The following is a 22914-nucleotide window of genomic DNA, read 5'->3' as shown; positions in this document are numbered from 1 at the left end:
ATTTTTTATCCAAAGCAAGCCACCGTGAAGGGGAAGGAAAGGAGGCCAGGACAGGAATGTATGGCCTGTGAGTGGAGAGTCAGAGCCCAATTACCAGTTAACTGGGGTGCTTTAAGGCACACCCACAATACAGCTTCTAAAACTAACACAGCTTTTGTTGCCACTTCCCTGTTACTTCACTAAAGCAGTTTTGGGGTGGGGTTTTTTTGGTAGCTTTGGTATAAAACAAAGCTTCTGCACGTGAGTGAACTTACAGCTGTTTCCCCCTAGAACTCCCCCAAATCCCACAACACATCACTATCAGTCCCAGAGGTGTTTTATATACTCCTCCTCTGACTGAGATACTGCTATCGGGTGTCTGCACATCTGGATAAAGCAGACAAGTGATAGGGGCTGGATCCATACTGCAAAGGCGTTAACCTTATGCTCCACGTCACTGCCTGGCTGCTCAGCCAGATAAACCTGCACATCCCAAAGCCTCAGCCCGCACCACCGGGAAGGTGATAGCACCCAGTGCCCTTGCTGGGGGTGCTGCCTGGGTGATTGCCAGAGCCAGTTTGCCAGGCTGTCCCCGAGCTGCTGGCTGGCAGGGCTCTCCTGGCAGCATTTGTAACTGCCACCAGAAACCACTTTTCAGGAATAAACAGCCCCAGAGGCCATTTCAGCAGCAATCAGTTTATTCCAACTGTACCTAATTGGACTGAAGGCTGGAGCCCCATCTCCCCTCCCCACATTGGAGGTCAGTGCTTCCCTGCCTCACAGAGATGCTCAAGAGGTGGTCAGAAACAGCCTCATGCAGGTCTAACACACGAACAGCGGGGAACAGCCCATTTGTGCTGATTTTTACCTAAGGATATGCAGAGGTGTAGGCAAAAGAAAGGGGCTTGTGTGGCTCGGGGAAACCCCACAGATGTATCTCCACCACGAAAACGTTCTCACTGATACCACTCACTCTATCACTCCATGTCCTTGCTGATAGAAAAAAGGCACCGCGTGGTTTTGTTTGGTCCTCTGCTCCAATGAGGCATTTCTCAGGGCTATCTCTGATCTCAGGTGGGATTTTGGGTGCAGGTGCTCAACTGGCAAACAGAGGCATGTGGCCTTGGGCAGACCTGTGCCTGGTGGCTAGGCCTGGGCAGGGTCCCATTGCGGGGCAGTGCTAGTAATGCAACGACTAGGGGTGGCTCCACATATACTACATGCAGCGCCAAGAATATTTACACTCCCGAGTGTGTTAGCATTAGTCAGTGAGCTGGAACAGCATGGAAATATAATCCAAGGACATCCATGACACACACATAAAACTATCCCTATTTATCAATGAAAACAGGAACGAGCGGTGTTTGCCCGTGCTGGAGTGGGAGCTGGAAAAGATGGGGGCACCGTCTGCACTGCGGCGTCAGTAACTCAACAGCAATACAGTTTAGGAAAAAACTGACGTAAGTTTTAGATTTTATTCATTCGTACATTATTTACAGCAGTTGCTTTCATATTACAATTCTCTTTCATCTTTTCAGTTTTCACTTATAAAAAATTAACCAAATAAACCTTATATAACCAAATTTATCACAGCAGGTCTGGTTAATTTTCACAGTTACAGCGGCCATCAGGAACAGAACTTAAGTACCTACAAGTCATTCATCCAGAGGACCTCGCCCGACCCTGCCCGAGGACACCCTGCTGTCCCTCGAGAGCTGGCCGGCTCCCAGGGCTCTGCACACAGAAGATGGAGAGACCATGCCACATTGGGATAACGCTGTGTAGGCTGGAGCTCAAATGCCTAAAGCACACCAAGGGCTAACTCACACACATCTTAACACGTCCTGCCACGCTAGAGGAACTGGTTTGTATCAATACGCCTTGACAGTATGCAAACAGCTTTCCAACAGCGCTGACTGCTGCTTCCCTCCATTGGAAAATTATATTATTCTATTTTCTGCTATTGTTGAGCCCCAGTAGTGCAGTAGCAGAGTACACTGGGGTACAAGACTGCGGCAATGAGCATTTACCTTCCTCTGCGTGACTCTGACAGCTCTTCCCTGTGTCTGTCTGTCCCATCAGGAACAGCATTCGCAATAACTCACCCTTAAAACTACGGTGAAAAACCTGCACTGCGTAAGGACTTACAACGCTGAAGAACGATTCAGGCGGAGGGATCCTACGTGGGCAAGTTCTCTGCCAAGGTGAAGTCCAGTCCCGGAGACCGATGGCCTTTCCTAGTACTTAATCCTGCTCCCCAGGTGCAATAGCAGCACTGACGCCAGTGTGTTCCTAATGGTATCATCTTCATTAACTATCTCCCTGTGCTGTCCCCCACGTGCTCATTTGCTTTACAGTGGTAATTATTGCTGTTTTAAAATATGTTCATATTTCTTTGAGGACTTGTAGCCACTTCCTGTTACAGAGTACAGTACATACTATGCTGAACATAGAAAACACAAGACTCATTTCACATCGGTCTTGTACAACGCTGAAGAGATGCAGAGTAAGAGGCTGTTCAGGGGAATCCGAGTTTCTAATTAGGCATGAGTTTAGCCTGTAACCCATGAACTAAAAAGCCACTGCCTTAAACATGAGCAGCTCTGGTAAGCAATTTAGCCCCAGGGTTTTTTTTTTTTTTTCAGCTGACATTGGACATTTTCCAAATGCATATCACACATCTGCTTAACACTACCAAAAAAAATATTATTTTTTTCCTTTACCTTTACCGCATTTGTCTCAAGAAGACTTTTGCTTTAATAAAATAACACAAGCACACAAACTGCTTAAAGCTAACGGCCCAGCACAGTCATAAGTACAACTCACAAAGCAATGGATGCTTTGTTAAACCTAATTATATTTTAAAAAAAGCAAATATACATATTACAAGCCAAAAGGACTAAGCTTTGGAGAAAAAGAAATTGAAAACAACATTAGCTATATGTTCATTACGCTTACATAGCAGTAGCTGCTTCTGCATTCAAACGTGTTACTTGTAAATAAATTTACAGTTGCATTACGTATTTGTTATGCTCTTGGTCTCAGTAAGTCCATCTTCTACTATTTAGATGTTAAAAGCATATTCCCTCCCGCAGCTGACCATCGTGTAATACAAAGACAGCACTGAACAGCGATTTTAAACAGTGATCAAACTCCAAATGCTGACTTAGAGCTTGTTGTTTTAAATGATACTGTGTTTTAACTAAACCCTCTGTTATTCAGATTATTCTCTTATTTTCAGTGAAAGGTACTCCAAATGACTGTTCAGGTAGCAGTTTTTCAGTGGGAGATAAGCATAATCTCCGTGCATAGTCTCTATTACTGAGGGATGCAAGAGCACACCATTTTTTTGCCCAAGATTCTGTGTGGATCTATTTTGAGGGAGAAAAAAAAAGAGAAAACTATCCTTTTGCATGTTAAAGCTTATTTAACAGTTTGCATCCCTTCGTTTTCTTTACGTGGTACAATATATTCTACCACAAGACTCCAGTAGGCATGGAATTAAAATGCCTTTATTAAGCTTTAAATAGAGTGCATACCAACAGCATCATACTAGCGCTAATGAAACACAGGCTCCCAGCACACTGAAAATGAGATTGTTAATTCAGAGGTAACCGGAGCTGGTTCCCGCCCTTGTGTGTTTGGCAATTCGGAAATCCCTGCAGTCAGTCTCTATCCATTTGCACCTCGGCCAGCAAATCTGGCAAATTAAACAGCAGCAGACCTGCATCACGGACGGATACAGTTCAGTGAGCAACGGGCAGCAGCAACGATCGTGACAAGGTTTTGTAAAACCACAGTTCCCTTGGGAATTCTGACCACGGGACTTTCTGTTCTTGCCCTCCAGGGCCTTATCCTGCTTTCCCCGGCACTGAGGTGCATTTTGCCACAGAAAGGAAGGGGCCCGATTCCCCCCCCAGGCACTGAGCACTTTCTGCTCCTGCTGCAGGTGTGCGGCACTGGGACCCCAACAGGCACATCTGAACCCCAGCAGCCACCTGCCGACTCTTAGTCCTGGCTTCTCCTACACAGGGGCTATTAAATTCAGATGTCATGACATAAAATACCACCCCCATTTCACATGGGGATGAATGCAGAGAGGAAATGACTGTCCAGGTCCCAGCCCTGGGGACAGACATCCCCAGGGTCATTTATCCCCTGCATTCACTGAAGGGCGATGATGAAACAAGTCAAGATGCAGAGCTGGCCCTTGGGGTTTTAAGGATTTAGGTACATCCACCCTGTACGTAGCGGAAGAGGAATGACTTGTGCCCTGTGGGCTGTGACACTGGCTTTAGGCGCACAACTACCTCTGCAGCATCGCAAATGCTGGTCCTGCTTCCACGCCACCCCCATTGCACACTGCCTGCAACGACCAACCAGCTCAACGCTGCGGTGCTACCACACCTCAGACCCCAAGGGCACAGAGCATCCTTAGTGTCTCCTTATAAAACCGTTAAACTTGCCTTGCTTCTGACAAGCATCTTTTAAAACAAGCCTACTTCTCCCTGACAGGGTTGACTACACTGCCAGCTATCTCCTTCCATGATGGCCAGCCTGAAAAGCCCCGCAGCCAAGGTAGCCCATGGCCATGCATCTCTCCTCCCCAAGCGGGCAGTGCCTTGCAGCCTGACCTCCCCCAGTTGCTCCCTGAGCCGCACGCGCCAGAGAGATGGGAGCGGATGGACCGTGCAGGGGAGAGCCCAGCTCCTGACGCTCAGTCTTGTGCGTGGGTACAGCCTGCAGCATGCCTGGGGAGAGGTAAAGGCTTGCTCAGAAATACCGTCCCATATACCGCACGGTAACAGTGAGGTAGGGGAAGAGAACAGCTTTCAGCTGATGGCAGTGCCCCAAACTTTTCTGCGGCAAGAAGCGTTGCAAAGCGCATCTCCCAGCAGAGATGAATTACAGCTGCCATTTCTAAGCATCTTGCAGGTGCTGTCTGCTTCACGGAGGGAAAACACACCGTGATTTTACAACAAATACCAGTTCAAGGGTTTCAAGTAAGATTAGAAACCACTTCCCCTGCTGCTTTGATTGCTCAGCATTATTGGCCTGGGACCGTTCAAGGGCCAAGCTTCCCACAGAGCTTATTGCCAAGTATTATGTGTGCTTGAGATGCCAGTTTGCTCAGGATGCGCAGGGCATTCCCACTCACTCCACAGGGAATTGCCCAGGCTGTGCCAGAGGGCCGGGGCAGCCTCGAGGCTATGGACCTCAGCCACGGCAATGCAAAGTTCCCCCCCCCCCCTTTTTTTTTTTTTTTTTTTTTTTTCGGATGCCACACTCCTATCTAAGTTTTTTGTAGTTTTTTTACGAGAGACCCCTACATGGACATCACACCCTGACCCTGTAAGGTGCCTTCCCCAGTGAGCAAGGGCTCTGCCCTTGTCCCCTCCGAGCAGAGAACACTCAAGCAGTGCTCACTGCACATGGATTAGCAGAAAAAGCCATGATGCTAAGGCGAGGAAACGGCATCCTCGGTGCCACCACACAGCACACAGTGCAAGGGCAGTGGGCTGCGACAGCCCACATGCACAGCAAAGTAAAAGCAAGCACCTGGCACAGCCGGGGGAAGTTCCTTCACATCTCCAACACATCCTCCACCTAAATCTGAAGCAGTCCTCCTAGCCATCACGTTTACTAACTGAGGCTAAGACCCAAGAGATGCCCCACTCTTCCCCACACTCCAGCTAGAAGCATCCTTGGAAGGAGAAACCACCAAAATAAGTTAGGAGCATCCCCTGCCATCTCATGCTGATTGGAGTCTTTGTTAGAATTAGACTTGACAACTGGCAATAGGCTCTCAATGGGTTTATGGCAGTAGGTCCAGACCACAAGTTCTTCTGCTCAGGACCAAACCCACAACCATCTTGTGCTGCTCTGCACCACTCAGATGCTGAACTGGGATGGGAGCAGTCAGGAGGTGACGCTCAAGCCTGGAGAAAGGGGGATGGTGGCGGTCCCAATGCAGGGCTGTGCCAACTACGGCTATCTGGCGCAGAAGCAAGCAGCTCCCCAAGGGGGGCTGCAAAACCACTACTGGGGGGCACAAATGATGAGCTGTGGGATCCTACTTCCATGCAACGCTGTTTAAACCAGTGCACCCTGAAAGGCACGGTGGATGGATGGATCCACCAAAGGCAGTTCAGCCTCAACACGTCACCCTGTGAACACACCGTGGTCTACCAGCACGCTGGCCCAGGCAGTGAGGGCAAGGCAGGCCAGACCCTGGGGAGGGCAGCAGGTGAGCCCGGCAGGGTCTGGAGCCCAGGGGCCATGCCGAGCAGCGGGAAGAGGCTTTCTGGCTCCAGAGCTTAGCCCAAGCTATCACATGAATATTCCATGAATGCAGATGAATCGACAGTATTGCTTCATGCTTTTAAGCCCAACCTTGTCTAATCCTATTCAGAGCAGCTCTGGGTGGGAAAGCAGTAGCAACGCCGGAGGTCCTGTACCCCCGTCCTGCTGCTGCTACCAGGGATGCAGCTCTGGCAGCCACGTGGGCTTCCCAATAAAAAACAGGGCTGGTTTCAGCAGTGTTTCACCCGCCAGCCCTCTCCATCTTCCGAGGAAAGCAAAACCCAGCCTATCTGGCAGCCAGCCCTTTCCTTCAGAAACGAGCTGTCCCGGCTGGAGAGCTGGGAGCAACCAGCTGGATTTTTTCCAAAGAGCCCAGTCACAAAGCAACTGGCAGGAGTGTTAAGGGAAGAAATTTGCTCGGCAGCTACCGGCCAAGTGGCAATGACTCAATCCTTATCGGTTCATCTCCGGCAGCCAGCATGCCCGGGGAGGAATGCAGACAGCACCCCGAAAGCTGCACCTTTCCAAAGCACCTCTTTCCCAGGCAACTCAACAAGTATTATGATCAGATACTGTAACATCATCAGTTAAGGTTTACACGTTTTTAAAGAAAATACTGGTAACCTGATGGTACTTTTGCATCTGTGGGATCTGGTGGGATTTATTCCAGGTTTGGCTTTTCTGACAGGATGTGGAGTTTTATTACAAAGGCACAGGTATCAAATAAAACCAGCAACATTCTTTTAATTAAATATCCCAATAAAAAAATTAACACTCAATTTAGGCTTTACGTATTCCCCCCTTATTAAGAGACTAGTTTTGGTTTTTTTCCCCTCTGGAAAAGTTTTAGTGCAGTGATTATATAGCAACAGAAAAATAAACTTAAAAAGGCACAAACTGTTTTGTGGTTTTTTTTTTTCTTTCAACTTTTGCTAAACACTTTATATTTGTCTATTTTACTTCGGTTAATAAATCACTGAATGCAGCAAGAAAATATTCTGCCAATTTCTGTACACTATACAAAAACCCCTACCAACAGTACATTATTTGAGCTTCAGGAGAAATGTACAGCATAGAAAGACTTTTAAAAATATAGTGCCCCATACAGAAATTTTGTTAATTAAACTCACGGACTCTTGCTACAGTGCCCTTCACCATCCTCATTTTCCCCCCTTATTGCTGGGACACACACTGGGACTCTTCTGCCCCTCCGGCTCCTTACAGGCTGGACCGAGCCTGAGCCCAGCACCGAGACTACCGGGGTTGTGCCAAACGGCTCCTCCATCCCTGGCATCGGTGCCCAGCCCACGGCCCCAGCGGGGATGGGGTGAGCCCCCTCCCTACTGAGCTCATTCAGCTCTGCTGGCCACGTCTCAGTGCTGGGAAAGCATTCGGCTGGAGAGGAAAGGGCAGCTCTTGGTTCGAGTGAGACGCAGGCAGCATCCCACACGTGGGTCCATGCTGCCTGCCACCCTGCCCGCCCCATGGCTCCTCTCCTCTCCGCTCGCCCCACGCTGCCTCCCTTCTGGGGCTCTCCCGCTGATGCTGCCATTGTGTTTGCAAGTGCAAGCGTGGTTAACACATGCTCTACCCTTTCATCAAGTTCATCATGATAGGTGTTGGGTTTTTTTTTCCCCCCACACGCATAATACTTCATAAAATAGCTTTTTTTTTTCCCCAGGAACTAAATTAAAGATGTTTTCCCTTTAACTGTATTAACAGAGCTGAACCCCTCCACCCACCCCAAATTAAGTGCAGCCAGAAATGGTTTTCTTTGTACTTCTGATATCACGTTTTAAAAATTAAAACCTACCGATCTTTTTTTTCCCCCAAGACGTAATTCATGCAAAGTTGCTATTTGTTTAAATAAGTTATAAAAGTTGATATCTCAGGCTAGAAGAAGCTGTAGTCTTGGTTATTCTTTAGTTGGCAGGCACTGTACATACATACCGGGTACAGACACATGCCGAATCTGCTTTTGCATTGCTTTTTGCATTGTACAATTCACAAATCTGACATCATTAAAGCAGTTAATTACCTTTGATGGAAGGCTGCAGTGAGGCCATCTACATTTATCAAACAAGCAGCTGGTTAAGAGAATAAGTATGCTCCCACCCCGGCGCTCCCCAAAACGCTATTATCTGTCACACGTTGCTTCTCTGAAGTGGTTAGATTTGGTGCGCACATTAATGTGCAAATGTGTTGCCATAGGAACTGCAGCCTCCATTACGCCTCAATGACACCATTCAGCAAAAGCCAAAACTAAAAATAATAACAACAACAAAACCCCCTTAAAAATCAAATAAAAACAAACAAACAAAAAACCCCAAAAGGCAGCAAAGAGAAAGTCCAACGCACATGCGGAGTCTGGCCCAGGACTGCAGGCTACGTGTGGCTACAGAACAGCGCAGGAGATATTTAGGTTTGATCTTAAACTTCACGCTATGGAACAATGGGGCTCAGAGTTCAGCCGGTCCAAGTCTGTGCTGGCTTAGGAAGGAGGGTGGGAATGGAGCGGAGTCGTGGTTACCGGATGCACCCAGGGTCTCTCAGACATTTGGCAGAATGAGGCACATCCAAAAAAAGTGCAACACCAGTGCCGTGGTGGCAGTGCGATGTGTTTGAGTGCGTGCACGCGCTTTCCTCTTCATGCATTGTAGCAAGCGGGTTGGGGCGGGGGGGTTTTGCCCCCCACCTTTTCTTTGAAAACTATTAACCAGTAAATAACGGTAAGACGAATGCATATTCTACTTACTGGTGCATGAAATACTGAAAACTGCATTCAAGTAATATTTCTGCACTATTATGAATGCATCACTATGTTATCTTACATTTGGAAAAGGAGAAGACTATGTACACCAGAGCAGTGGTACTATTTTGCAGTTAAAGTTTCTGTGCTTTACGGAGGTACCTGGGAAGGAGAGGCCGCTGCTCCGCTCCGCTCTGCCCCACCAGGTCGCAGGACTCCCAGCGCCACCACCTACAGCATGCGAGGAAGGAGCGCTGCTCGGCCGGACCATCAAGCTGCACGGAGCAAACCAAAAGATGACATGAGGGAACAAAAACTCAACCCAAAATTGGCAAATCAACAGTGACGAGAAATAGAAGGGCAATTTATTATTTTTGAAGGGGGAGGAGGAGGAAAAAAAAAATATTTTTTTTGTTTGGTTGGTTGGGTTTTTTATTCTTCCCGCAGCTGCAGGCGGTAGCGGTGGTAGCGGAGCTGGAAAAACATTCTCTCCAGTAAGGAGCGCGTCATCCCCGGCAGGGCGTAATGTTCGACGACACCCACGTGCTTGAACCCCAAGGACTCGTAGAGCTTGTGGGCTGCCATCTTCACAGCCGTGGTTCCCAGCACGACAGAGGAGTAGTTGTTGAGCACAGCAAACTCCAGCACTTTGCGGCCCAGGGCCTTGGCGATCCCTTTGCCGCGGTAGTTGGAGTCGACGGACATGCGGCGCAGCTCCACCGTGTTGTCCTCCTCGTTGCCCCGCGCCGCCACGATCCCCACCACGTTGCCGTCCAGGACGGCGACCCAGAAGCAGGAGCCTGCGGGAGATAAAGCAGCACATGTAGCTGCCGGCCACCTCAGACAGGCAAAACGGGCAAGGCACCCGCTTATGAACACGCTGATGGGAGCCAGGCTTGGGGTCAGAAATCACCTCTGTCACACGTGGGGACTAACAATCTCCATAAATAAGGACCAAATTTTCTTTTCCCTTGACACTGTGAAGGGAGTGTTGTTTTCCAGAGGAGTAACGCACAGGAAAGTCACTACGAACCAAAACATGAGATTCCTAGGGACCAAGTGTTACAAACTGCGTTTGGCTGCCATCACAGACAGGTAACGATCCTCAGCTCATGGTGGCACGTGATGGGTAACTTCTGACCCGCACACAGTCACGCTCTCCTGTCCCACCACTAACTTCACTGCAGTGAGTCCCGGATCCCTCCCAGCCCAGCACAACCCATTTTTGCCTGCTCACTGCATCCCACCCCGAGACCAGGCAGTGGTGCAGGCAGCCCCTTGTATGCTTTGCTGTCAAACTCCTCCTCTACTAGGAGCCACACTTTCCAGAGGCTCTCGTCTCCAGGCAAACAGCTCGCCTGCCGCGTGGGCAGTGCATCACTGGGCTCATCAGCTGAGAGCCGCCGATGTGCTCTGGGCAGACCTGTGGCCTCCAAAGTGAGCAGGACCGGCCGCACGCAGGCAGGGAGCCCACGGAGGAGCGGCACAGGGTAGTGCACAAAGCATCCGTGGTGATTGGGGAGGGCAGGATCTGACCCAGATGCCAGTGAGGGGAGGGAAAGGCTGAGCCCCTTTCCCTGGTGCTGTGGTGAGAGGCAGGGAGCCAGCTCAGAGCAGGACGGGAGCCCCTGTGCCAGGGCACAGCAGGCAGGGGTTGGACACGTGGAGGTGGTGGAGCCTCCCTAGGTCTGAGAAACCTGTGCCTGCCGTGGGCCAGACACCCAACCACGGTCCCAACCTCTTGGTGGGACTCATTAGGATGTTGCTTTTTGGGTACAATGCAAGAGCAGCCCTGATGGCCCAGGGGTCCCAGGGAAGGGGGCAATGACACCCAGCCCTGGGCACCCGGGCACTGGTGCAGCCATTTCCCCTCCTCAAATCTCAGCACCTTCCTACCACTGCAAACAGCATGCAAAGGAGCATGGAAAACACTCTGGAAGAGAGATGCCATGGGAAAGGCAATCCACTGCAGAGAAATTGCTGCAAGCCCCCAGGAGCAGAGGAAGACTATCCCTCTTCCCCAGGGACACTTTGCCCTCAGACAGCACCCAAAGCTTGTTCGCAGCCACGACCGCAGCCTTGCCAGATGAACAGGGCTTGCTGCTGCACCCTGAGGGGAGCTGGAGAGCTGTGAGCACTGCTCCGCACATGCAGGGACAGTACGAGGACCTGGCCTCCCTGCAGCATCCTCCTGCCACCCCCTTCTCCAACCCATGAGGCCTGGCTTGTTTCTGACCTCCCTTCATGCACATCTGGATATGTAAGCGCATCCTCCTCTTGTGGACTTCAGGGGCTCAGTGCAGAACTTGCCTAAGAGTTTCAAATAGAAAATCCAAACTGGGCAGCAAGATGAGAAACTAGGCTCACAAAAGCCAGCAAAGCATGAACAAGGGAAAACGCCACATACACGTGCCTGTATATGGGCATCTCCTGTGCACAGCCAAGATCAGGCTCACCCACCCCTTTTTCCCCCCTGCAATTTGGGGTACTCATGACCAGATCCCCCCCCTTGCTTTGGAGCTGCTGCTCCTCCTCTGCTGGTGAGTGCCAGATGAGAGCATCTTGTGAGCTGGAAACAAGGTGTTCAAGCAACTCGGACCAAAACCATGTAGAGTTTCAGTGAACAAAATCAGCCCATCCTTAGTTGCACGCCAGCACCAGTCAGCTGGCAGTGCTGCTCCAGGAACGAGGATGCAGCTTAATGAACAGGCTGCGCTTTTGGGGGTGCAGGGGGTCAGCACTGCCGCTCTGCAATGGGGCTGAAGGCTTGGTAGGGTAGATGCTGCCTTCAAGAGGCCAAAGCAAAACCCATCTAATCAAAGCCCAGCAGCCAGAAGGGCACCCAGTCAGGCTCGGGGCAAGCACCCCAGGGTCCCAAGCGCTCCGACCACAGCCCCAGTTATGAAGCTCAAATAAAACTGGACCTCACTGGAGAGAGGTACTGATATCATCCCATCCCACTGCTCGTAACGGCCAACAAACATTCAAGCTGATGCAATTAGAAACTGCTGTAACTCTGGAGTTACAGCAGCCCCACCAGCAAGGGGACTTAAAAAAAAAAAAACAAACCACCCTCAAATGAAATTCAAGTAACGAATTACTCAGGTCTTAACTAGAGACCTTCACAGAAAATCCTGGTGAAGGAAAAGTGTCTTGAATTGAACTGAAAAGACCAATGTTGTCAGCACAGGGCAACTGCGACCTTAGCTTGGTTATTAGCTTGGTTATTGCTTAATTAACACCCAACAAAGCCACTATTCAATTACAGCAGCTAACAAGGGGCACTGACAGGTCTCTCGCCGAGAAGGACTTTCAGTGCTCAGGAGGAACATGGCTTCACCAAGAGGAAGAGGATCCCATCACAGGAGAAACCCCTGGGGTTTCTCCACCACAGGCGGTGGCCTTCTCCTTCCCCAGCGCTAAGCAGAAGGAAACCTGACCTGGGCAGCAGCTTCATCTTTAGCATCAACCCTGCCAACCGCCCCGACCCAAACGCATGGCACATCTCCGTAAGGACCAGCGTTAAACAGCCCGGGTGGGTGCTTAGGGGCGCACAGCACCGCTCCCCCTGCAAAATGGGGTAGGGGGGGAAATGAATAAGGCAACTCAGTGTCCTTCGTTACTGAAGGAGAGCAAAGCATGGGGCGGCATGAGGTGCCTGCCTGGCTGCTGCCCACGGGACAAATACACCTTGCGACTCGGTGAAGCCATCAGAAAAAGATGGCTGAGGTCTTCCACGCTTCCCCATAGCACAGCCCAGCTGCCGAGGAAACAAACCAAGGTATGAGGGTACAAACAAAGCGTGGGGGGACCAGCCCAGGTTCAACCCAGCACACCAGGCTCGTCCCTGCCTCCAGAGCGATGTGCGGCTCCAGCGACGCTCACTTTTGTTCCCACTGCGAGCAAGTCATTACACTGTCGCTATCTAGGTCAACAGCTAATTTTTAAAACACCGGGACCCATCTTGACCCATTTATCATGAGCAGTTAAGATGTCTCTCCTCCACTGCCGCGTTGACAGTGCGGCTTGTTCCCCTTCATTCACCTGGATCTCAAAATGTAATTTATCTAGACATGACCCCAGACAAAGACCTACAAGTGCTGAAACAGCCGCTGCCTTCCCTCCGAATACAAATCGCAGGGCTGAGAGCTCACTGCTCTCTGCTCCGCAGCCTTGTTCTTAAACCCCTCGTGACATGGCAGCTCTGCCCAACGCACACCCCAGCCTATCCATCACGCCTCTGGCTGCACGGCAAGCACACCATGAAATTGGGGCCACGGTGATCCTCACCCCTACATGCACAGTCACCAATTTCAGCTCCCGTGGCATAGCCCAAAAAGCAGATTCATGAGTCCCCCCACATCCAGGGAGCAGAGATGAGAAACAACTCCTGGGGATGCTCTCCTGGGGGCACATGGTGCTGTCCCCTGGCACCCATCTGGTCCCGAGGCAGCCCCAGAAAGTGCCACAAAGGAGCCAGCAACTGACTCCCACTGCGCCACAGCCGGTGGCACAGTCACCATGTCCCTGTCACCCAGCCCTATGTGTGGCAACTCCTCCTGGAGCTGCTTCTTCAGCAAGACTGGCTCATCTTCCTCAAACCAGGGATACCAACCTAGGTTCCTCTCGGCTCGAGGTTACACGATTACTTCCCTGATTGCTTCCCACTTTTATTCCTGATTTTCCCTTTTTAGCAAGCACCTCTCCTCTGTGCCCACCAGGCCTGAGATGCTGCTAAAGCTCAACCAGTAACACGCTTCCCACCTTTCTAAAACAGCACGTTTCCAGTATTTTTAGGTCTTCTGCCTATTTAAAACCCAAATCTGGACAAGCCCACCATGGCAGAGCCCACAAGGCCCTTCACACCCCCGGCCCCCTCTGACCGCCCTCCAGGATGGAGGCCGTACCCTCACACCTGGCCATCCTAGTGGGGACCGACCTGGTTGCAAGCAGCATGATGGGAAGCCTGCAGTCCTTGTTAGTTTTTACTTACAACTTTAAAGCTTAATTATAATGATTTTTAGTTCAACATGAAAAGGAATAGTATCTGGCACATCTCCCAGTGTGTGTTGTGCATGCAACGCTTATAATTAGCAGCAGACAGGACACATCTGCTCAAACAACACAAGTTGTATTCGGCTCTCGTTTACACCAGTGCCATCAATCCCCAAGACTTCTACCCTCCAGGGAGCTGCGTCCCATTCGGATGGGGATTTGCTACCGAAAGCTGTTTTGGGGTCCCACCACATGCTGCTGACCTTGGGCTGAGACCTTCTCTCCTCTGGGCAAACCCTCCAGTTTCAGAGCAGGAACCCTGAGGGCCTTCAGTTTGTTTTTTTACCTAAACTCAACATGTTTTCAGCAATCCTAGCCAGCTGCAGCTCCTCACCATATCCACTCTTCCAGCAGCACTTACTCTGGAGCAGGGCGGAAGCACCCTGGGAAAACCACCCCACACTGCCACTCCCCAGGCCTGGGAGGGGGGTCTCCCATCTGTTCTGGACCGAGGGGATTGACTCAGAGCCTGTCTTGTTTTTGCACTTGTTCATACCTAGGATGAAATAAAATTAACTTCATCTCACCTGTCAGTAATGAGCAACAGCCTTATTGCTCGCAGCGCTATTAATAGCAAGAGCTGACGTTTTACTCTCTCGCACCGCTATCTGAAAATAATCACTGCTGCAAAGATAAACACAAACCCTGACAGCTACTACTCTCCCTGCCCTTCAGATACTCATCTCGTGGCAGCGTCTCTGTCTCTGCCTTCGCTCATCTGCCTCCATCTTCTGGGGTCCCCCTGCCAACTCATCGTTACAGACATCCAAAGCCCTTCCAGTTCACCCTGTCCTAAACTCCTCTCTAGATTTTTGACCCTGCAAGAAAATTTACTCTAAGGTCTGTTCTTCACGGACATCTTGCATTTAACTCCAGCTACCCTGTGAACACCACTCTGGAGTACTGGAGGTACCTACTGTAGGCATTAGCTGTCTCCAGCCAAACACCAAACCTCTTTGCAGCGCTTGTCCGTCTCCTCCCGATCCGACTTGGCCCTTCCAGAAATTTTTTTACAATGAGGGTGGTGAAACACTGGAACACATTTCCCAGAGAAGCTGTGGGTGCCCCATCTTTGGAAGTGTTCAAGGTCAGGTTGGACGGGGCTTTGAGCAACCTGATCCATTGAAAGATGTCCCTGCCCGTGGCAGGGGGGTTGGATTAGATGATCTTTAAAGGTCTCTTCCAACCCAACCCATTCTATGAAAACAAAAACTTGGGATGCACACATCTATGAAAAAAGCACAAAAGGGCTGTGATGTTCGTAACAAGGAAGATGATTTTGGGTTGTTCATGCTTCACAGCAAGGTCAGACACGGTTCCTCAGCTGACAGCACGCAGGGCCTGAAAGCACACATGATGGCAGTGTCTTTCTGCTCTAAATTTAGGGATGATTCCCAGCTTTTGAGGACCAAATGAGAGCATTCTTCTAATCCGCCCAGCCCTCTCCCGCAGCACAGGCTGCCCTCAGGCTCCACACACCGCTGTGTGCCCCACGCCCTGAGGACTTCCCCAGAGTGGTGGCACCGCACTGGCTCCTCATCCTCCACCCAAAGCACCCACCACTCCTACCCAAGGAGGACATGCCATGTGATCCCCTGGCTGTGCTTGCAAGCCTCCTCTCCCGCTCTCCTCCACCGTCATGAGCTGCACAGCTCTCCCCCACACAGCCAACGAGGATGGTGGGTGAAAATAAATTCACTTATTTTTGCTGTAAATTCTTCTACACCCTTCGGTGAATAAAAGGCCAGTGGGTGGATGGGTGGAAAGATTGGAGCCAAAAGCAATAGCAGAGAGTACTGCTAGAATTGAGGGGGAAATGAGACATCAGCCTTCCCCACCAGCACGAGTCCTGCATGATTGACTACAGCAGGCTCCCACAGCTTTCCCAAGTCCCTTAGTGCTCAAGGACCGCTAGCCCAAAAACCAGAATTTAACAGTGTGCATTGCTCTGATAAAGCAAAGCTCTGTCTGCCAGGTACTTTTAAAATCCATTATTTTCTAGTAAATTCTAGTATTTCCACAGGAGCAAGCAAAGTTCAGCCGCCCAAAACCATCCTGAATTCACACCTGGGTCCTCCCCTGTGCCCACACCCACGGACCGGGGCAGTGAGGGAGTTTGGGGCTGAGCCAGATAAAACCCATCCCTGCTTTCCATAGGGCTGGAGAGAGGACAGAGCAGCTTCTGCGGCCACCACCAACTGCTGGTGCTAATTTTGCATGGGTGGGGTTGCATCCCTGCGGGAAGGAGTTTTCCTTGGAAGCTCAGCACAGGGAAAGTATGGAAACCTTGCCCAGAGGCAGGCTAGTCTTCTCCCTCTTCCTTCAAGGGTGGCACTGCTATCTCTCACAGCTGAGCTCTAACTCTGAGGGTTATTCGTGAAACACAAATTTCCAGACAGACATGCAACTTCTCAAGGCAATGTCCCTTCAAGCATGGACTGTGATTTTCAGTTCTGCTTTAGCATGTCACAGCAACGCAGATGTGAGCAACTCCCCTCCTGGCTCAAAGTTGCCCCAGGTCACATCCTCAGAGCATCATCCAGATGATGGGACCAGGGGAGCCACTCAGCAGCTACCACAACTGCCGGGAACCTGCCAGGCAAATGCCAGCTCCTCTGCATGCTAACAGCAGAGCCAGGAAAGCATCCGAGGACTGGCCACCGTGAGAAAAGGAAGCTGATATCAAGATAAACTCTGGCCAGGCCAGGTGTGAGCTCTGGGAGGGGATGGAGGCTGCCCACAGGCTCAGTGTGTGTCTTCAGGGCTTTGGTGGGAGGAGCAGTATCCTGCACAGTGCAAATTTTCCTCCAGGCTGCTAGGAAGGAGCAAAAGGAGGAAAAAAACCCCAACAAATAAACCCCTAAAATCAGCCCTGTGCTTCCCACGGGACAGGACCTGCAATTGCCTGTGTTCCTTGCTCTTAATATACCTACATAAAAGCTTGCCAAAACCAACAGGCTTGCTAATCCTAGAGATCCGAATGCCCCCAAACTCCTCCCTGCAACCCGCCAGCTTACTGCAGCGCAGCCCGGTGCAACACCACCGCACAGAAATACCAGGACAGAAGAAATGCAACATGCTGTTGCATCATGAAGCTTTAAATATTTGCCCTTGGAGTCACTTGTTCAGCACCCAGTGCCATCTTTCAGTGTGATTCTGGCCAGAGCAGCAGCCCTTTCTGCCAAGCAGGAGTGGTCTGAGCAAGGCGGTACAGAGGGAACCAGGGGTGTCCTGCAATGGACACAGTGCTGTGCAGTTATTACTTATTTATAGATAACAGAGTAAAAATCCCCAAAGTTCAGTGTCTCCTCTCTCCTCCTGCCAGCGCTATTTATACACATTGCCTTAAGTGAGACAGGCCGTGTGCAGCACAAGTGGAGAGAGTCCCCAGCCCAAAGCTAGCTGTGACCCGGCCATGTATTGCTGATGCTGTTTAAGTCCCTGCCCTTTTAGCCCATCTGGGTTTTGAAGAGGGAGCAGAGGAACTCAGTCCTTGAGGCAACTCTCCCTCCTCCTTCCCCTCCATCCTCGGTGAAACGAGCGGCAGACCAGCCAAGCTACATCAGTGTCAAGGGAGAACGGAGGCTCTTCTGGGGAGAGCGCGGCTGCCGTGATGTGAACGCTGCCGGCAGGAGGAGTTTGGGGCACAGACATGGCACAGCAGCTGCTGCCCGGCCACAGACGCAGGCAGGGACTAACCAAGGACAGGCAACCTGCCATGGACTGCAACTGCTCAGCTAGCCGGGTCGGGGAGGGATTTATTTCTGTGTTTATGAGGCATGTTATCTCTCCTTACCTCCATCTTTCCCATATCTTGAGTTTCTCTCCCTTTCACCCTTCTAGTTCCCCTTGGCTTCAAGCAGGGCTGCGTAACAGCTCCAACAACTTCTGCTGACAACTCTACACTTGACTTCAATTCCTGGAGGGCTCCTACAAACTAATGGCATTTCAGAGTAGTTTATGGCCATGGAAACCAGGCGAGATGCAAGAGACCCTGACTCTGACATTTCTGACACCCATGAGCATCCCTCTACACCTGACAAGGCCCAGGCGTGGGGGAGCAAAAAATGTCAGGGACACACAAGAATTATTCATGCATGAAATTAGAAATGCTGTGGGACCCCTTCCTTCCCATAAATAATTCCACATAACCTACCACCGCAGGATTCATTGCCCCATTATAAATAATTCCCTGCTGGAAGAGCACAGGGCAGCACATCTATATGCTGAGGGTGGGTGACACCCCTCGATTCATCTGGGCAGCAGGCAATGAGATAACCTATACAGCATGAGAAGAGATGGATGATTTGGTCCCCAGCAACCAGCTCAGCTACTTCTCCGTCTACCTTCTTTTCCATCCTTGCTACCTTTCACCGTTGTTGTTACCGAGGGCTGAAGCTGCTTCCAACCATCTCAGGCAAAGCCTCCAGAGCTGCAATCAGCAGATCGGTGGAATGACAGTGACATCCAGCATCCGACCTGCAACACGGCCACAGCATGGTTCCATGCATGTTCGCTACCAGAAACACAGTGACCACAACCCACAACAGCAATAGATCCCAAAGTGCCCCAGGAGACAGGAATTCAGAGGTGGCCTCTGCAGCTGATAAACCCGAGCATAAAATGAGACATGGGAGGTGAAGGAGTTTTGGACTACAGGCCACAGCTGGCCTAAACATCTGTGCAAACCCAAAAGCATATTTGGATTCATACTGGTATACGCCGTAACGTGCCACTGCTGATAAGCCTGGAGCAGCAGTACACGCTGCACAGGTGCTGGTCCCACCAGGAGGTTTTGCTGCAGCCCGGCTTTACCTTCACCTGGGGATGGAAAGGGTGGTGGGGTTGCAATTTAGAGTAACAGTACAAGAACTGACTTTCATCAGTGCCTGCTCCACGCTTCCTGATGGAGGTGGTCCATCCTCAAGAGCACCCAGCTACTTTATCACTGGTATTCTGTTTTGGGGTGTCAAAGCCCCTGGAAAACCCCTAAGATGTTGACAGCTAGCTATAGTTTACTTTCACTCTATTATTTTGACTGGAGAAGAAAAAAACACATTCTGCAGCAAACAGACTCAGACAGTGGCCAGGTTTGGTCCTAAACAGCATCTCCTGCTGTCACTGCTGGGGATGTAACCCAGCAGGCATTTCTGATCATCTTAAAACCTTTGCTTTAAGCCTCACCCTGTTCCTCTGAAACACCTATCCGACAGCTCCTACGCATGGACTTTACTCCTGTAAAGCTTCAGGAGGACCTAGCCTGAATGTCTGGATCAACGCAAGCTGTTAGTGGCCATACCCCATGTCAGCACTTCACCGGTTAATTTTTCAAACAGGCTTCAGTCCCGCGGGGCTGGAGTGTCTCTGTGAGTGCTCGGCACATCTCAGGAACAGGCTTTTGATGAGACAGCTAGAAATCCAGGTGATGCCGCAGACAGGGTAAAGACAGCCCTTCCAGCACATTTCAGAGGGTGCTATAATAAGAAGTGCAACAGCAGGACTTTAAAAATCTTGTATCTGGCTCTTTTTGCTGGCCGTGATGCACCTTGAAAAGCAAAGACTGTAATAAAGCCAACGTATAACAACCATTCAAGAAAAAGCTGCAGAAGCAGTTACGTGGGATTAGAAGTACCCTGGTTATCAGGGCATGTTTAGCCTGGTCCATCACTCTGCCCTCCGCTATTGAAAGGAAGGACACACTACAGAGAAAGGAGAGACAAAACCACCGATTTAGCAATTGGGGTCTACCTGCTGGGTCATCAAGAGAAAGCACAGTTTGAGAAACCAGGCATTGTCTGTGGTTTTTGCATGTGAGCAATTGTTATCGATAAGCAAAGAATTAAATAGCTTAAAGGAGCGGATAAAGACTAGAATATGCAATTTTGGCCTGGCATTGTCCTCAGGGCTAACTGGATGGTGAGTCCCAGCTCAATGGAGCTGGCTCAGCAGAACGGACTGGTCCGCACAAATGGACAAAGCCAGAAAAAAGTATTTAAAGTACTTTCAGAGTAGATGCTCCCTATGCAGCCAAAAGCCGCACTAAGCCTATCAACTGCAGAGTCAGACCTTAAGTAAACCGACGCTTTAGAATTTAGACTGGTTTTTAGTTAGAAGTTTAAAGGAAAAAAGCAATCAAGCCCTTCTGCCAGCTTTGCTAGCCTGCGTTCTCCCAGCAACTGCTCCATAAGACGGACTTTACAATTAGCAGCTCCTTGTTAGTTAAATTAGTTTACAAGATAATATGTGTTGCTGGTTGTGCTTTAAGCCAGCTCCTTAAAAGGACACTGTTAGGGCTCGGTCTCCATCTTCTACATCAATCTTTTGCTATACGGCTTCACTGCTTTCAGAAAGGTACTGAACTTGCATTACAGCACTTTCCACTTCCAAATACTGAAAAAAATGGAAAGTCTACAATTATTGGATGGTTTAGAATTCATTATTTTCTGGCTGACTTACTTCATATGCATTACTGTAAAAAGGCACTGAACAATAATCATCAGATGACTTCGTTTTAGCTTAGCAGTTGGCCGAGCCATAAATCATACAGGGAAAATGGATGGAATCGATCTTATTTTCGCCATCCATCATTACTCGTCTGATCTAAATTTAGCCAAGGCTCCCTTTAATTCAATAGAAGTGCCTGTATCTATACAGGTATTGCACCAAATGCTTCACAGCAAAGAGAGAAACTAACTTTACATTTACTTAAGGTTAAACAATAAATACAATTCTGAGCTCAGCAAGGACTTCCAAGGAGTTTTATGCTGCTTTAACCAAGGTCAACCACCTTTAAGGTGAGTCACCCTCCGGGAGAGCCCCTCTTCTGCAAATGACTGTAGCAAGAGCTTACACAGCTCCTTGCAAACAACTACTTTTAGCCAGAACAAGGTAGGCAAGATGAATTGCACCCAAGATGTAGGTTCAAACTTAGGGTGTGGCATAATGACGCGTTAGGACAGAATAACCCATCTATGCGTGCAAGCTCTTTAAATCAGAGTCAAAAACAAGGCTGAGAGGTGCTTCCCCTACCTTACAGCCAGATCACCTACCTATAGTGAAAAGGGATAGACTAAAAACATTTGCATATTTTAAAAGTGACAGACAAAAAAACCCCAAAACACACCCCAAAACAGGACTACATTGCTTATATTACTTTCAGGGGCACCAAGGATGGCAGAGCTGGGAATAGGTCACCCCCGGCAGGTAACTGACTGCACTTCATAGCATATAATCCCAACGCATGGGATGGGGATCCCCAAATGCTGGTGCAGATGCTGACTGGTTCTGCAAACACACCCAAATCTACATCTGTAAGGCAGAGAAGTGACAGAAAAGGGCAATGGCGCAACATTCAATTGTAAGTCATGTAAAGGATGCATATATTCAGCCAAAACATGCTGTATGGCATGTTTCAGTGGTTCTGAACATGGGTTTTCCCCCCTTAGCAAATTCCGGCTGTCCTCAAAAGCCTCTGAATGAGGACTTCCCTACCACAGCAGCCGATGAGCAAAAATGATGAGTAGCAGTTAGCAGTATTTATGGTGCAGAAACACTGACCAGAACAGTCTCAGACCCCAGGGCAGCTCGTCCGCTTTCCTTCCTGGGACGTACCAGGAATTGATGGACAGGGACTGCATTTCACCAAATGCTGCACGGCAAAGAGAAGCTACCACAATACTCTCCTAAAACTAGCAATAAATACAACTCTGCTGCACTCAAAACCTTTCCTTCTGCAGATGACTTGAGTTTCATGAGAATCCTACCTTGTTGCTAACACAATGAATCAAACCTCCCCGACCTCTAACTTTCCATTGTATTAATAATTTACAGGAGTGAAACAGCAGTCTTAAGGAGTTATATTTTCTCTGAAACCACAGTGAAGAATTCATTACTCAATGTAGAGGGAGACAGGGGGAAAAGAAAAGGTTCAGGGCACAGATTTGGTACAAACTACAGGCTGAAGTCAGTTGGCTTGTTCTCCTTGAGCCTATTGCAAGCAATAAATATTTCTTCCTATTTCTAGCACAGCAGCTTGAAATGATACTGCCCTTACACAACCACACCCTTCCCAGAGCTCAGGCATCCAACAAGGATGCCAATTATAATCAGTTGGGACCAACTCACCCCATCATATCACAGCACGTGAATAGTCACCATCCGCCACACCGAGAATCCAAAGCCCCCAAAATCCATTGCAATGGACTGGGAAGAGCTCGAGAGGCAAGGAGTGAGGGTGGCACTGAAGAACAACAGCTCACTACCTCTGTCCATCCCAGACGCTCGCCAAGGGCACTTCTTTGGGTGCTTCTCACCGGGACCCATCCTGTCTGACTTGTTAGTATGAGCCCTCCAACCAGCTGATCAAACCTATTCCCCTAACCTCTGGGTAAGGAGTAGACGACTAAGTAACAGGGGAACTGAAATGACAATAAAGCTGGTAAGGAGAATCAGGCTTGGGTCAACCAACCAAACCCACAGCCTCTCTGCCCTGCTGCCATGGAGGTGGCACAGTGTTTCTGGGGAGACGGTCACCCCAGCATGGAAGGCGATAAACAACAAAAAAGCTATTTCCACCTGCAGCATGCCAAGAAACAAGGCCTTTCCCTTGGAAAGGGGATCTGCCACACCTTTCTGACATTCAAGGCTAGAGGTAGCGACAGGACTGGCGCTTCAGTTTGTAGCAAATGCAACTCGACCCATATAAATAAATGAATAAATAACTAGCAAACCTCTCTGGAAGCAAACTTTCCTAGTATTCCCGAAGTGCTTTTAACACCATCACCTTTTAAACACCAGAGGCCTTCCTCCAGCAATGACTCTTCCTCTAC

At 49.7% G+C, this 22914-nt stretch overlaps 1 protein-coding gene across 1 annotated transcript in view; it reads right to left on the bottom strand.

Moving 5' to 3' along the window:
* Nucleotides 1–8646: 8646 nt before the first annotated feature.
* NAT8L (N-acetyltransferase 8-like (GCN5-related, putative)) overlaps nucleotides 8647–22914 on the bottom strand; it is a gene marked incomplete at its 5' end in the record, with an annotated part of 27123 nt that continues 12855 nt past the window's right edge. The window contains one exon of the mRNA XM_009328880.1: nucleotides 8647–9831. Within this exon, the coding sequence (XP_009327155.1) occupies nucleotides 9464–9831 (368 nt within the window). The remainder of the gene's footprint in view (nucleotides 9832–22914) is intronic.

Source organism: Pygoscelis adeliae, unplaced genomic scaffold (assembly GCF_000699105.1).
Source record: "Pygoscelis adeliae isolate BGI_AS28 unplaced genomic scaffold, ASM69910v1 Scaffold66, whole genome shotgun sequence".
NCBI lineage: Eukaryota > Metazoa > Chordata > Aves > Sphenisciformes > Spheniscidae > Pygoscelis > Pygoscelis adeliae.
Note: the sequence above shows the minus strand (reverse complement) of the source record. Positions and strands in the feature narration are given on the sequence as shown.